The sequence below is a fragment of the Camponotus vicinus genome, unplaced genomic scaffold (genome assembly GCF_025532165.1).
Source record: "Camponotus vicinus isolate PSW18456_S1 unplaced genomic scaffold, iyCamVici1.0 SCAF_12, whole genome shotgun sequence".
In the NCBI taxonomy this organism is placed as follows: domain Eukaryota; kingdom Metazoa; phylum Arthropoda; class Insecta; order Hymenoptera; family Formicidae; genus Camponotus; species Camponotus vicinus.
In genome coordinates this window covers 3,202,843-3,216,776 of record NW_028141948.1, presented here as the reverse complement: position 1 = coordinate 3,216,776, position 13,934 = coordinate 3,202,843, and the positions used below count along the sequence as shown (strand labels likewise).

General features: G+C 25.7%; 2 protein-coding genes across 2 annotated transcripts in view; both read right to left on the bottom strand.

Annotated features, from left to right (window-relative positions):
* Positions 1-10,327: 10,327 nt before the first annotated feature.
* LOC145962630 (unconventional myosin-Va-like) overlaps positions 10,328-13,934 on the bottom strand; it is a 42,079-nt gene continuing 38,472 nt past the window's right edge. Inside the window, exons 14-17 of the mRNA XM_083083838.1 lie at positions 12,921-12,975; positions 11,513-11,926; positions 10,789-11,067; positions 10,328-10,608 (exon numbers count right to left, since the gene is read on the bottom strand). Coding sequence (XP_082939964.1) covers positions 12,940-12,975 — 36 coding nt within the window. The 3' untranslated portion in view covers positions 10,328-10,608; positions 10,789-11,067; positions 11,513-11,926; positions 12,921-12,939. The remainder of the gene's footprint in view (positions 10,609-10,788; positions 11,068-11,512; positions 11,927-12,920; positions 12,976-13,934) is intronic.
* LOC145963192 (unconventional myosin-Va-like) lies at positions 10,486-11,661 on the bottom strand. Its single transcript, XM_083084895.1, has 4 exons — positions 11,513-11,661; positions 11,128-11,155; positions 10,789-10,989; positions 10,486-10,608 (listed from the first exon to the last, which is right to left on the bottom strand). Exons 1-4 carry the CDS (start codon positions 11,659-11,661, stop codon positions 10,486-10,488), a joined length of 501 nt encoding a protein of 166 aa, XP_082941021.1.

The following is a 13,934-nucleotide window of genomic DNA, read 5'->3' as shown; positions in this document are numbered from 1 at the left end:
GAGAGAGAGAGAACAAGAAATAAGATTTGATTATTATTTTTATTGCATATTTATTACATTTTAAAAAAGATTTGAATAATCTGTACACACATACATACTCACACACGCGATTAATTTCATAATATTAAACATTAAAAATATATCAGAAAAGATTACGAAAAATCAAAAAAGAAATCATGAAATGAATTAAAGAGCAAGAAAGACCACGCGTTACAAAATATTAAACTTAAATATAAGAAAAAGAAAGATATAACAATATGAAGCAAGATGTGCTTAAGGACAAATAAGATACGGTCATGTTGTCGGAAGCTGTTGAGTAAGCAGCGGAAGAAAAAATTTAAAAAGCAAAGCACGACGTGCTCGGGTCAGAATTATTACATCTCTCTCTTTCTAATTAAATACTATATAAATCAGTTACTTTTGAGTATGTTAAGTATATTGCATCCGATTTCAGTAACCGCGACTCGTGACAATTCAAGTATAAAGTAACAGCAAATACCCATACTCTTCGATAAGGTAAGTAGTATCTCTATTTAGTTTAAATTATCATCGCACACAAAATTGCTGTGAGAAAGATAAATACATTATCAGGCTCAAAAAGTTTTCCATTTATTGAAAGTGCTTATTATTTTCATCGTCAGAATTCTGAAAGTAATAATGAAGAGATATTTATTAAAAAATTAATTATTACTAACATTGCATTAATTCAAAATAATAAGATATTGATAAATTATCTTATTTAATGAATCATAAAATATTTTTTAGATTTTTCGGATGTTATTATTAAATTGACGGAAGATATTTATTCTCATCCCCATTGAAGTTTCGGCTGGGCAATAAGTTAGTAATTGGAATATGAACTAGATCAAACCAATATTAGGCAAAGGATTAGTCATAACTCCTGGTAAGATATTTTTAATAAAATAAAGTTTAAAATTATTTCTATAACTATAATTTACACATAATAAAATTACTTCTATAATTACAATTTACATAATAACATAATTTTGAAAGAAGCAGCTTTTATAACATACTTATATATGTATATTTATTATTCCTTGTATTCCTGTAGTTGTATATTTTATTTTTATTACACCTTTACACAATATGACGAATTTAAAATTATTAAATTTCTACTAATATTTTTAATATCAATATGTTTCAATATTATTTTTACATATATATTATATATTTTATATATTATATATATATTTTCTTATTTTTACATATTTTTGTGTGTCGGGGATTTCACCAGCCGTTAAATCAAGTTTCTCGAACCCGTCGATCTGAATCGATGGCACCATCGGTAGTTCGTGCGAAAATCAGCATCGGCCTTCACGCACGGTCATCGTCTCGCAGGATCCTGGCCGGCATAATATTGTACGATTTTGCATAGTGAGCGACGATTGGTCAGGATCGATAACCCGATCGATCCCTGTAGCAGCAGGGGAAAGGTACCTTTCTCCGCAATCAGATTCTGCTCAACTTTTCAACAAGATCAGTAGTCGCACGTTCAAGTAGTAGCCCGCGATAAATCTTAATTGACTGAATCACGATTCCATCGAGCGGTTATCGTAAAAATTTAGCATCCGAGTCACACATACCGAGAGAGGATTTTGAGGGGAATTGTGAAATATATGACGCGCGATGGCTGGTGCTAGAAGCTGGCGATTCCTTCGCCGCTACTGCTAACGACGGGAGAATCTAAGTGAAACTGTAAAACGTCAACTAAGACGAATTTTGATTGTGAGCAATAAATAATGAACTGTACTACTTTGTGGATTCGATTCTCGACTCCTGCTCCATTCGACTCTTATTCTTATTCTCCTAACTCCCGATGCACCTTTCGGAGCGTATTCCGGCACTCCATTGAGCAATTTTAGCTCCAAAGAATTGCCCACATTGTGTATTATATATGTACTCTTTTTTTAGTTTTTTCTGATTTTCTAATTCTTATAATATTTATGTTCACGACAGGTTCACGACAGGTTGACGGGAACAATTTAGTCAGCGGGAGACATGAAAACGACTATTTGATCGGAGCTGTGATAATGGCTGTTCGAAAAGCGCAATCAAAGCAGTGGTTGCAGAGCCTTAAGAAAAACTGATCGTTCGTCATCGAGGACTCATTCTATGTGGTCTAAGAAACAGACAGATCCGGATGCCGAGTGCGCTCGACTGAAGACGGGAGCGCTCGTCCTCTGAACCAGAAGATTGGTGGCCTACACTGGAAATGGATTTGAAAGGTGAAGACTAGTTCTATACGATGCTGTTGGCAGAAATATTTGAAAAAATTAGATTCTTGCATAATAAATTTACGAAATTGCATTTATGCATTTACCGAAATAACCATTTTTAGACTATTTAACTATAAATTACTCGAAAACCTGACATGCTGGGGTAATTCTGCTCCAGATTCATTTTCAGCGTTAAAAAATCTATCAAATTTACCTACTCTGATTTTTATAACTGACCCTCGCAAGCCTCTGTAATTAATTGATCAATATTTGTCGAATAATCTTTAATTTTGATAGAAGTGAATTAGAAAAAATTGGATTAAATGGAAATTTGTAATATTAATATTACGTAAGTCTTTTGATATATTCAGAGTATACTTTGCTAATTCTAATTCTGCTATTCGTAAATTACACAATTCGTAAATTACACAATTTCTTTAAATACTTTTAAAAATTTTATCTTTAAACAGGATTTAATATATGATTTAATTTACAAATAATACACACAAAAATTATACTATATTATATTTAATATATATCTTTTTCTTTATCTCCTACGAAATTGTTGATTTCTTTTTAATTTTATGATAACAAATATAGTATACAGATGTTTTATAATAAATAAAAATACTTGGCCTTATCATATATAGTATATTCAGATATTTTGATATTTGTTTAAAGAAAGCGATTTTATTTCCCTTAATGCAATTTCTTCTAATTTATTAGTCAACACCAAAGATTCTTCGACGAATGTATTAATAAACTTTTATAATGTTAAAATATTAAAATTCGGTGATAATGCTTTTCGATTATTATTTCACATAGACACTGAAATAAATATTATAAGAAGAGTACAGTAAATATTATATTTCCTTATTTTTATTTATTTTTTTTGTATTATATACATATATGTTTTCTTATTTTTCTTTATTTACTATACTCTTCTTATATAAAAATCTTAAAGCTATATCGCCAATTTTTAATATTTTAATATAACGAAAATTTTTTGTTTTGTCGAGCAATCTTTAATATTGACAAATAAATTAGAGAAAATTATGCATACACACAAATACACCACATACATGCATATTTGTAATCTCGAATACATCTCCAGCGTATGTGAATCTAATTGTCCGTTTTGAACATCAGTAACAAAATATATCTGTCCATTTCTGAAGGTCGTGCTTATTGGGACTTTTGTTCAGGAGATCATAAACTAAAACCAAAAATATCCAACTTTTAAACGATTTCACTGAAACCACTTTTCCATAATATTGTGCGGGGTGCTTTACTTTCTAATAAAAAAGAAGCATCTCCATTATTGCATATGTTACCATATGTTTAGGAGGAGAAGACAACAACAGAATAAATAACATCCGCAAAGTATAAATTCTTCTATTATCAATTCAATAATAGTAAATAATAATATTTATTTTATTAATTATATTGGCATTTATTGCCATGTATTTTATCTTAAATTATCGCAAAATTGCTGCGAGAAATAAATACATTATTAGGCTCAAAAAATTTTCCATTTATTCAAAGTGTTTTATTTTCTTCGTCAGAATTCTAAAAGTAGTAATAAATAGTAATGATAGAAGAGATATTTATTCAAAAATTAATTATCCCCCGCATTGCATTAAGAATAATAAAATGATGATAAATTATCTTATATAATGAATCATAAAACATTTTTTAGATTTTTCGGATATTATTATTAAATTGACGAAAGATTATTCTCATCTCCATTCAAGTTTCGGCTGGGCAATAAGTTAGTAATTGGAATATGAACTAGATCAAATGCAGATAAAAGGATAGCGTTTATGTGCTTCATTATATATTCATGAATGATTTAAATTCATGTTTATTTAGAAAGACAATTTGTATCTATTCCAAATAAATATCAATATTTATATCTTTAAAATAACTTATCATTGATCTAACTGAAATAATTTTTTAAAGTTAATTTTATCTAAATATAATATGTTAACTATCTAGATGACAGAAACAGACATACATTTAAAATATTTAAAAATAATTCACATAACACAACTTTTGCGTATAACATAACTTTTGCAGGTAATCTTACACAATAGTGTGGTTAAAAGGAAAATGTATATAAACTTTTGAATCAATAGGCAAAAGTTTATTATAAAACATTTACATAAAAGGAAATCAATTAATTGATGAGCCTAATAATGTATTTATTTCTCGCAGCAATTTTGCGATAATTTAAGATAAAATACATGGCAATAAATGCCAATATAATTAATAAAATAAATATTATTATTTACTATTATTGAATTGACAATAGAAGAATTTATACTTTGCGGATGTTATTTATTCTGTTGTTGTCTTCTCCTCCTAAACATATGGTAACATATGCAATAATGGAGATGCTTCTTTTTTATTAGAAAGTAAAGCACCCCGCACAATATTATGGAAAAGTGGTTTCAGTGAAATCGTTTAAAAGTTGGATATTTTTGGTTTTAGTTTATGATCTCCTGAACAAAAGTCCCAATAAGCACGACCTTCAGAAATGGACAGATATATTTTGTTACTGATGTTCAAAACGGACAATTAGATTCACATACGCTGGAGATGTATTCGAGATTACAAATATGCATGTATGTGGTGTATTTGTGTGTATGCATAATTTTCTCTAATTTATTTGTCAATATTAAAGATTGCTCGACAAAACAAAAAATTTTCGTTATATTAAAATATTAAAAATTGGCGATATAGCTTTAAGATTTTTATATAAGAAGAGTATAGTAAATAAAGAAAAATAAGAAAACATATATGTATATAATACAAAAAAAATAAATAAAAATAAGGAAATATAATATTTACTGTACTCTTCTTATAATATTTATTTCAGTGTCTATGTGAAATAATAATCGAAAAGCATTATCACCGAATTTTAATATTTTAACATTATAAAAGTTTATTAATACATTCGTCGAAGAATCTTTGGTGTTGACTAATAAATTAGAAGAAATTGCATTAAGGGAAATAAAATCGCTTTCTTTAAACAAATATCAAAATATCTGAATATACTATATATGATAAGGCCAAGTATTTTTATTTATTATAAAACATCTGTATACTATATTTGTTATCATAAAATTAAAAAGAAATCAACAATTTCGTAGGAGATAAAGAAAAAGATATATATTAAATATAATATAGTATAATTTTTGTGTGTATTATTTGTAAATTAAATCATATATTAAATCCTGTTTAAAGATAAAATTTTTAAAAGTATTTAAAGAAATTGTGTAATTTACGAATTGTGTAATTTACGAATAGCAGAATTAGAATTAGCAAAGTATACTCTGAATATATCAAAAGACTTACGTAATATTAATATTACAAATTTCCATTTAATCCAATTTTTTCTAATTCACTTCCATCAAAATTAAAGATTATTCGACAAATATTGATCAATTAATTACAGAGACTTGCGAGGGTCAGTTATAAAAATCAGAGTAGGTAAATTTGATAGATTTTTTAACGCTGAAAATGAATCTGGAGCAGAATTACCCCAGCATGTCAGGTTTTCGAGTAATTTATAGTTAAATAGTCTAAAAATGGTTATTTCGATAAATTTCGTAAATTTATTATGCAAGAATCAATTAATTGATTTTCTTTTATGTAAATGTTTTATAATAAACTTTTGCCTATTGATTCAAAAGTTTATATACATTTTCCTTTTAACCACACTATTGTGTAAGAATACCTGCAAAAGTTATGTTATACGCAAAAGTTGTGTTATGTGAATTATTTTTAAATATTTTAAATGTATATCTGTTTCTGTCATCTAGATAGTTAACATATTATATTTAGATAAAATTAACTTTAAAAAATTATTTCAGTTAGATCAATGATATGTTTTTGAAGATATAAAAAATTATTATTTTTTCGGAATAGATACATATTGTCTTTCTAAATAAACATAGTTTTAAATCATTCATAAATATATAATGAAACATATAAACGCTATCATTTTATCTACATTTGATCTAATTCATATATTCCAATTACTAATTTATTGCCCAGCCAAAACTTGAATGGAGATGAATAATCTTCCGTCAGTTTAATAATAGTATCCGAAAAATCGAAAAAATGTTTTATGATTCATTATATAAGATAATTTATCAACATTTTATTATTTTGAATAATGCAATGTTGGTGATGATTAATTTTTGAATAAATATCTCTTCTATTATTACTATCTATTATTACTTTCATAATTCTGACGAAGAAAATAATAGACACTTTGAATAAATGGAAAACTCTTTGGGCCTAGTAATGTATTTATCTTTCTCTCAGCAATTTTGCGATGATAATTTAAAATAAAATACATGGCAATAATGTAGATATAATTAATAAAATAAATATCATTATTTATTATTATTGGATTGATATTAAGAATTTGTGTTAATGTACTTTGGATGTTATTTATTCTGTTGTTATGTCTTCCCCTCCTAAACATATGATAACATATGCAATAATGGAGATCTTATGGAAAAGTGGTTTCAGTGAAATGGTCTAAAAATTGGATATTTTTGGTTTAAGTTTATGATCACCTGATCAAAAGTCCCAATGGGCACGACCTTCAAAAATGGACAGATATTTTGTTACTAATGTTCAAAACGAACAATTAGACTCACATACGCTGGAGATATATTCGATATTACAAATATGCGAATATGTGATGTATTCGCGTGTATGCATAATTTTCTCTATTTATTTATTTTTAGAATAATAATTTATTTGTCAATATTAAAGATTGTTCGACAAAACAGAAAATTTTCGTAATATTAAAGTATTAAAATTTGGTGTTATAGCTTTTCGATTTTTACTCCATATATAAGAAAAGTATAGTAAATAAAGAAAAATAAGAAAACATATATATAATACAAAAAAAAATAAATAAAAATAAAAAAATATAATATTTACTGTACTCTTCTTATAATATTTATTTCAGCGCCTATGTGAAATGATAATCGAAAAGCATTATTGCCGAATTTTAATACTTATACATAACATTATAAAAGTTTTTTGATACATTCGTCGAAGAATCTTTGGTGTTGACTAATAAATTAGAAGAAATTGCATTAAGGGAAATAAAATCGCTTTTTCTAAAACAAATATCAAAATATCTGAATATACTATACATCATAAGGCCAAGTATTTTTATTTATTATAAAACATCTGTATACTACATTATTATAAATTATTTTATTATCATAAAATTAAAAAGAAATCAACAATTTCGTAGGAGATAAAGAAAATGATAAATATTAAATATAATATAATATACTTTATATTATCTGTAAATTAAATAACATATTAAATCCTGTTAATTTAAAGATAAAATTTCAAAAAGATTGTGTAATAATTTAACAATAGCAAAATTAGATTTATTTTATCTTTAAATTGGTTGTAATGGTAAGTTTGTATCAATGTTATATTAAGAAAAAAGTCAACATATATAAAAAATTACCAAGGAAACGTGAAAAAATGTCGAATTTAGTTACTTGGTCAAAAATATTATTTTACAAAAAGATGCTATTTTTTTTTTAATATTCATGCGTCAATATTCATGAAACACAATATTCATGAAAGCTTTAAGAATCAAGAATTAATAAGCTTAATCGTTTAATATATAAATTAATAGTTTAATGCGTCATAAAAAGCATATTTATATAAAAATGCAATAATTTCATTGTTCAAATCTACCTTTCTTACAAAAAATTATGATGTAAAAATTAATGATGTAAAAGAAAATATACCAATGTATAAATTATGATGTAAAAGAAAATGTACCAATTAGAAATAAAAAATTACTTAAAATATCTTTTTTCGTAAAAATTACAATATCAAAAATATTGTAAAAAATTTAAATCATCATAAATCTAATGTAAAAAAAAATCTATGCTGCTATGTATATACTATGTAATTTATTCGTATTATATTACATTGTATTTTATTTAATTTTGTCATCAATAAGAACTTTTTATTATAACAATGAAAACATATTTATATATTAATTGCGATACAAAATGGTTTATATAATTTGCAACAATTTTTACATATTATATTTGAAATTTGATAAGAAAATACTTTATTTCACATTAATAATAATTTTTATATTATATAATTCATGTTACTTTGACATAATTATTATAACAATATCAAGTTTCTTATATGAAAATTTTATGACTTTTATATTTTTGTAATATTTTTAAAAATTATACCTTTTTACCAGAGAAATATCTAAGTGTGTTTAAATAGTTCTTACCTGATTTCTTTCTACATTATAATTTCTTGTAGAAGAAATTTAAACAATAAAACAATAAAATAATGCTTTTTCATGTAATGATTTTCGTAATATATATATATAATATAATATAAAACTAACATCTTATTGTATTGGGTTGATGCAAAAATAATTGCAGTTTTTACATATTGAATTTAAAGACGTATGAATTATTATTTGTCCATCAGACGAGAGCGGACTCTCGTACTTCCATATACGACGTCACTGCCGCCGAACATTATGAATTTTATTTGTTTAAATCTAATACTGTTTTTCTTTGTCATTTACTATAACATCATAATTTATACAATAAAAGATTATGATATTATCTCTGATTTTTGTACTAGTGTAATGATATTAGTATACGAGAGCATTTAATTTAGATACTTTCCCATACAGCATAAAATATTGGAGCAATATTATTAATATTGTTGTAACATTACAACAGTATTGCAATATTGCTGCAATGCTCTGTGCTGTTTATCCTTCTTATACTGCATCTCCTTTCAAAAAAACTTGAAAACGTTTTCATGTTATATGTACACTATTGCGAGAACTTTAATGATGTGTGATTTTTGATATATGATAAAAGATCATTTTTATCACTTTTAACGTAAGAAGCATGAGAAATGGAGTAAAAACAGTTCAACGGCTTTATTTTCATTTTAGCAACAAATAAATATGTCACATCGAATCAAGATGCGTGTAATTGTGTAAAGATATTCTGTCCATTTCTCGAGAGAAGATATATTCTTTCTGTTTCTCTCTTTTTTTCTCCAGATATCAATGTTTTAATGCATAAAATCAGTAACAATTGGATGAAGTAACAAATATTGTTACGTTCTATTCATAAAATGGTACAAAATACACAATCGCATGTGTACATATGTTTATAAAGTAAAATATAACAATATATTCTTCCTATTTCTTCCAATTACCTTCATATTTCTGTTTATCTCATTCTTAAATCGACACCATACTCAATTTTTTATAATAGTTTTTCTGTTTCTCTCATATCAAAGTATACAATCTGTATCAACGTAACATTATACCTTTTCTTTCTTTTTCTATTTCTCACGCGCATACAATTCTTTTTTATACATTAATTACATCTTCAACAAGTTTTAAACTTTAAAATACAAAATTCTTACAAGGATTCGCGATACAAAATAATAAAGTTTCGGTATTTACATATATATACCTAAGATTTTGTATTCAATCTTTATTATTGTTGTCATATATTTGTTTATTAGATTATTAATTTCTTAAAATCATGGAAATTGTTCCATGATTTGTTCAGAGAAAATGCAATGATTTATAATTTGATTTGACTCTTATTTTTGGAAACTTCACAAAATATTTTATTGAAATGTGATAAATATATATCTTGTATATCACAAAATTAGCGGTTTGAGAGAATAGCATCTCTACAAATTTATATATTTATCTTCTAGAATTAAAAAAGTAATCAATAATAGATTAAAACAAATTAGAAAATTTATTTTAGAAATTCCGAAATGGAACAAATAAAATAATAAATATAATACATTGATATAATATTATATTTTTATATTACAATGTATTTTATTATAATATTATATTTATTAATATAATATAATAATAAATATAATACATTTTTTATAATTTGTATTATGAATATATTTGTAGTATGAATATAATACAAATGATAAAATTATTATTTCTTCAAAGTTCATCTCAATACTGAAACTTGTGACGAAATATTCGAAACAAAATCCTTATAGGAATTTTATATTCATACATTTCTTTTTTACACTTCGATATATAATTGAGACGACAACGTATCATAAAATCTACGAATTACCCGAATAAAAAAGAAACACAACATATAAAACGTGACATATATCGTGATGAACCGTTTCCGATATGTCTACGTCTAATTTAATCGGATTTTATTGGTATCGCTAACTTTCGTACGAAGGCTACCTCGATGTCTTCCAATCGAATGTCCGATAGATTGAATGGAAATCTTATAGGATAAGAATAATTTAGGTCCATTAACAGCTGAAAATGAAAAATACGATAATTATACGGTGCGAAAAATTTTTTCGCTATCTTAAACTTGTATAACTTATTCATATTTTTTGAGAGAGCGATAAATAAACATATGCAACTTTAGTTCTTTTGGACCTTTGATTAATTCTAAGAAAATTAACTACTTTTTATCGGCGCAAAAAAACTTACCTGTTCGTTGTTCTCGCCGCGTTCTTTTAGTTTATCTTGCACTTTTTTAATGAACGAAACCGGAACTTGACTTTCGTAATCATCGGCTGATGTGTATAGGTTCAGGATTTTCACTATTTGATTAGCCGTCAGCTTGTTGCACATTTCGCAGACGGAATTAACATCTTCGTTCGTTTTACGCGCCTGCAGAAGCTGCGATCCCTGTATGATGGGTTACAATGCTTCAGATGCAATTTCTAGCCATCGATCTCCCATTGTTCTAAATGGCTCATATTATATCTTGATAAAAAATATTATATTGTTGCAAGAAATATATACATATACAATATATTCTATTACCCAGACAGCACTCATGTCCAAAAGATATCTAAAAGACGACTTAAAGACGTCTTAAAGTCCTCTAGACGTCTTTAAGACATCTTTTGGCCTTTTTGTGCTGTCTGAGTATACAAATAACAAAACTAAGTAAAGTTTAGTCTTTTAAAATTTCTTGAAAAGATTAAAAATTTATTAATTCACAAAATAAATTTCCTTATAGATTTTTTAATCCCTATATTTTTTGCAATGCAATTATATTTCGAAATATTATTAATAAATATTAATAAATATTAATTATTAAAAAATATAAAATATAAATATTAATAAATATTAATAAATATTAATTATATGTCGAAATTTCTATTCATTTCAGCAAATAAAAAAATGATCGAAAGTCCTGTCGTACCTTATTTGCATACCCTTTGTCAACTGACAGAATTCGTTCCTCAGAAGCAAATTATTCAGAGCGCTGGCGCACATAAAGTAAAATAATTGCTTAAACAATTGCATCAAAACTTCGGAATTGACGCCGTGATTTTGCAGAGTCTTGTGCATTGATGTCAGTTCGCCGAGAAGTTTTTCCAGTTTTTATTGTGTGGAGTCCGGTCCGCCGCCCATCGATTACGACCTAGGCCGACCGGTTTTATCGGTCTGAAGTCGAAGTCATCGCATTTCTTCAGAACACGTTTAACAGCTTTCAAGTATTCGGTCAACAACGATCGTACTTCGTCGTTGATGTAGTCGGTGTGTCTGATGCACATGAAAAGGATGTAAGCCGGTAAACCCGGTAGCAGACTCACCGCTATAAGGGGCTTCAGTTCTAAACAGAATGCAAAATATTCATAAATTTATAAATATATAATAATCATAATTATAATCATATAACAAATGTATAATGGAGAGAAATTCTATATACATCTATTTATATAAAAAAATAACATATGAGCTTTATTTGATAGATATTGATTAAAATTTACGAAAATTAAGATTTAATTTATGTTATGAATATTACTTTTTTTATTAGAGAAAAAGTTTTCTTATACTATAAAAATAATATGTTTTATACACATGCATTATAAGTAGATAAATAAATACATATGTTGCGGTTTTATCTGTACATATATACCAATATTACAATGTGTAAATATATAAAAAAATTATATATGAATATATGTACATATGTAATCATAATATAATATATAATTCTAGAAAAGAAAAAGGAGGGACAGAGAACGAGAGAGAAACAAAGAGAGAGAGAGAGAGAGAACTGTAGAAATAGGATTTGATTATTACTTTTATTCCACATTTATTACATTTTAAAAAAGATTTGAATTCCATGTTATAACCTACACACACATATATACTCACACACGCGATTAATTTCTTAATATTAAACATTAAAAATATATCAGAAAAAATTACGAAGAATCGAGAAAGAAATCATGAAATGAATTAAAGAGCAAAAAAGAGCATGCGTTACAAAATATTAAACTTAAATAAAGAAATGTTACACGTGCCTAAGGAAAAATAAGTTACGGTCATGTTGCCGGAAGCTAAGTAAGCAGCGGAAGAAAAAATTTAAAAAGCAAAGCACGATACATGCTCGGGTCAGCATTATCACATCCCTCTTTTCCTGAAATACTATATAAATCGATTACTTTGGAATATGTTAAATATGTTTCGTCCAATTTCGCAACTCGTGACAAGTCAAGTGTATAAAATAACAGCAAATACCCATACTCTTCAATAAGTAGTATCTGTATTTAGTTTAAATTATCGTTGCAAAATTGATGTGAGAAAGATATATACATTACCAGGCAAAAAGTTTTCCATTTATTGAAAGTGCCTATTCTTTTCTTCGTCAGAATTCTGAAAGTAATAATGAAAATATATTTATTCAAAAATTAATTATCAATATTGCATTAATTCAAAATAATAAGAAGTTGATAAACTATCTTATATAATAAATCATAAAATATTTTTTAGATTTTTCGGATGTTATTATTAAATTGACAGAAGATTATTCATCCCCATTGGAGTTTTGGCTAGGCAATAAGTTAATAATTATATATAAACCAGATTAAATACAGATAAAAAATAGCGCTTATATGTTCCATTTTATATTCATAAGTGATTGAAATCTATATTTATTTAGAGAATTTATATTTATTTTAAATGAATAATAAATTTTTATAAAAATTTTTTCTTTGTAAAAATTTATCATTGATCTCACATCAAACTAATTTTCTGAAAAGTTAATTTTATGTAAATCTAATATGTTAATTATCTAAATGACACAAACAGATACAGACATATACATTTAAAATATTTAAAAATACTTCACATAACACAACTTTTGCAGGTAATCTTACAAAATAGTGGATAAAAGGATAATATATAAGCTTTTTGAACTAATATTAGGCAAAGGATTAGTCATAACTTCTGGTAAAATATTTTTAGTAAAATAAAGTTTAAAATTATTTCTATAACTATAATTTACACATAATAAAATTATTTTTATAGCTACAATTTACATAATAACATAATTTTGGAAAAAGCAGTTTTTATAACGTACTTATATATATTTATTATTTGTATTCCTGTAATTGTGTGTTTTATTTTTATTACACTTTTACACAATATAACAAATTTAAAAAATTATTATTTATTAAATTTCTACTAATATTTCTTAATATCAATATGTTTCAATATTATTTTTATATATTATATATATATTTTCTTATTTTTACTTATTTTTGTGTTCGGTTTCACTAGCCGTTAAATCAAGTTTTTCGAGCCCGTCGATCTGAATCGATGGTACTAACGGT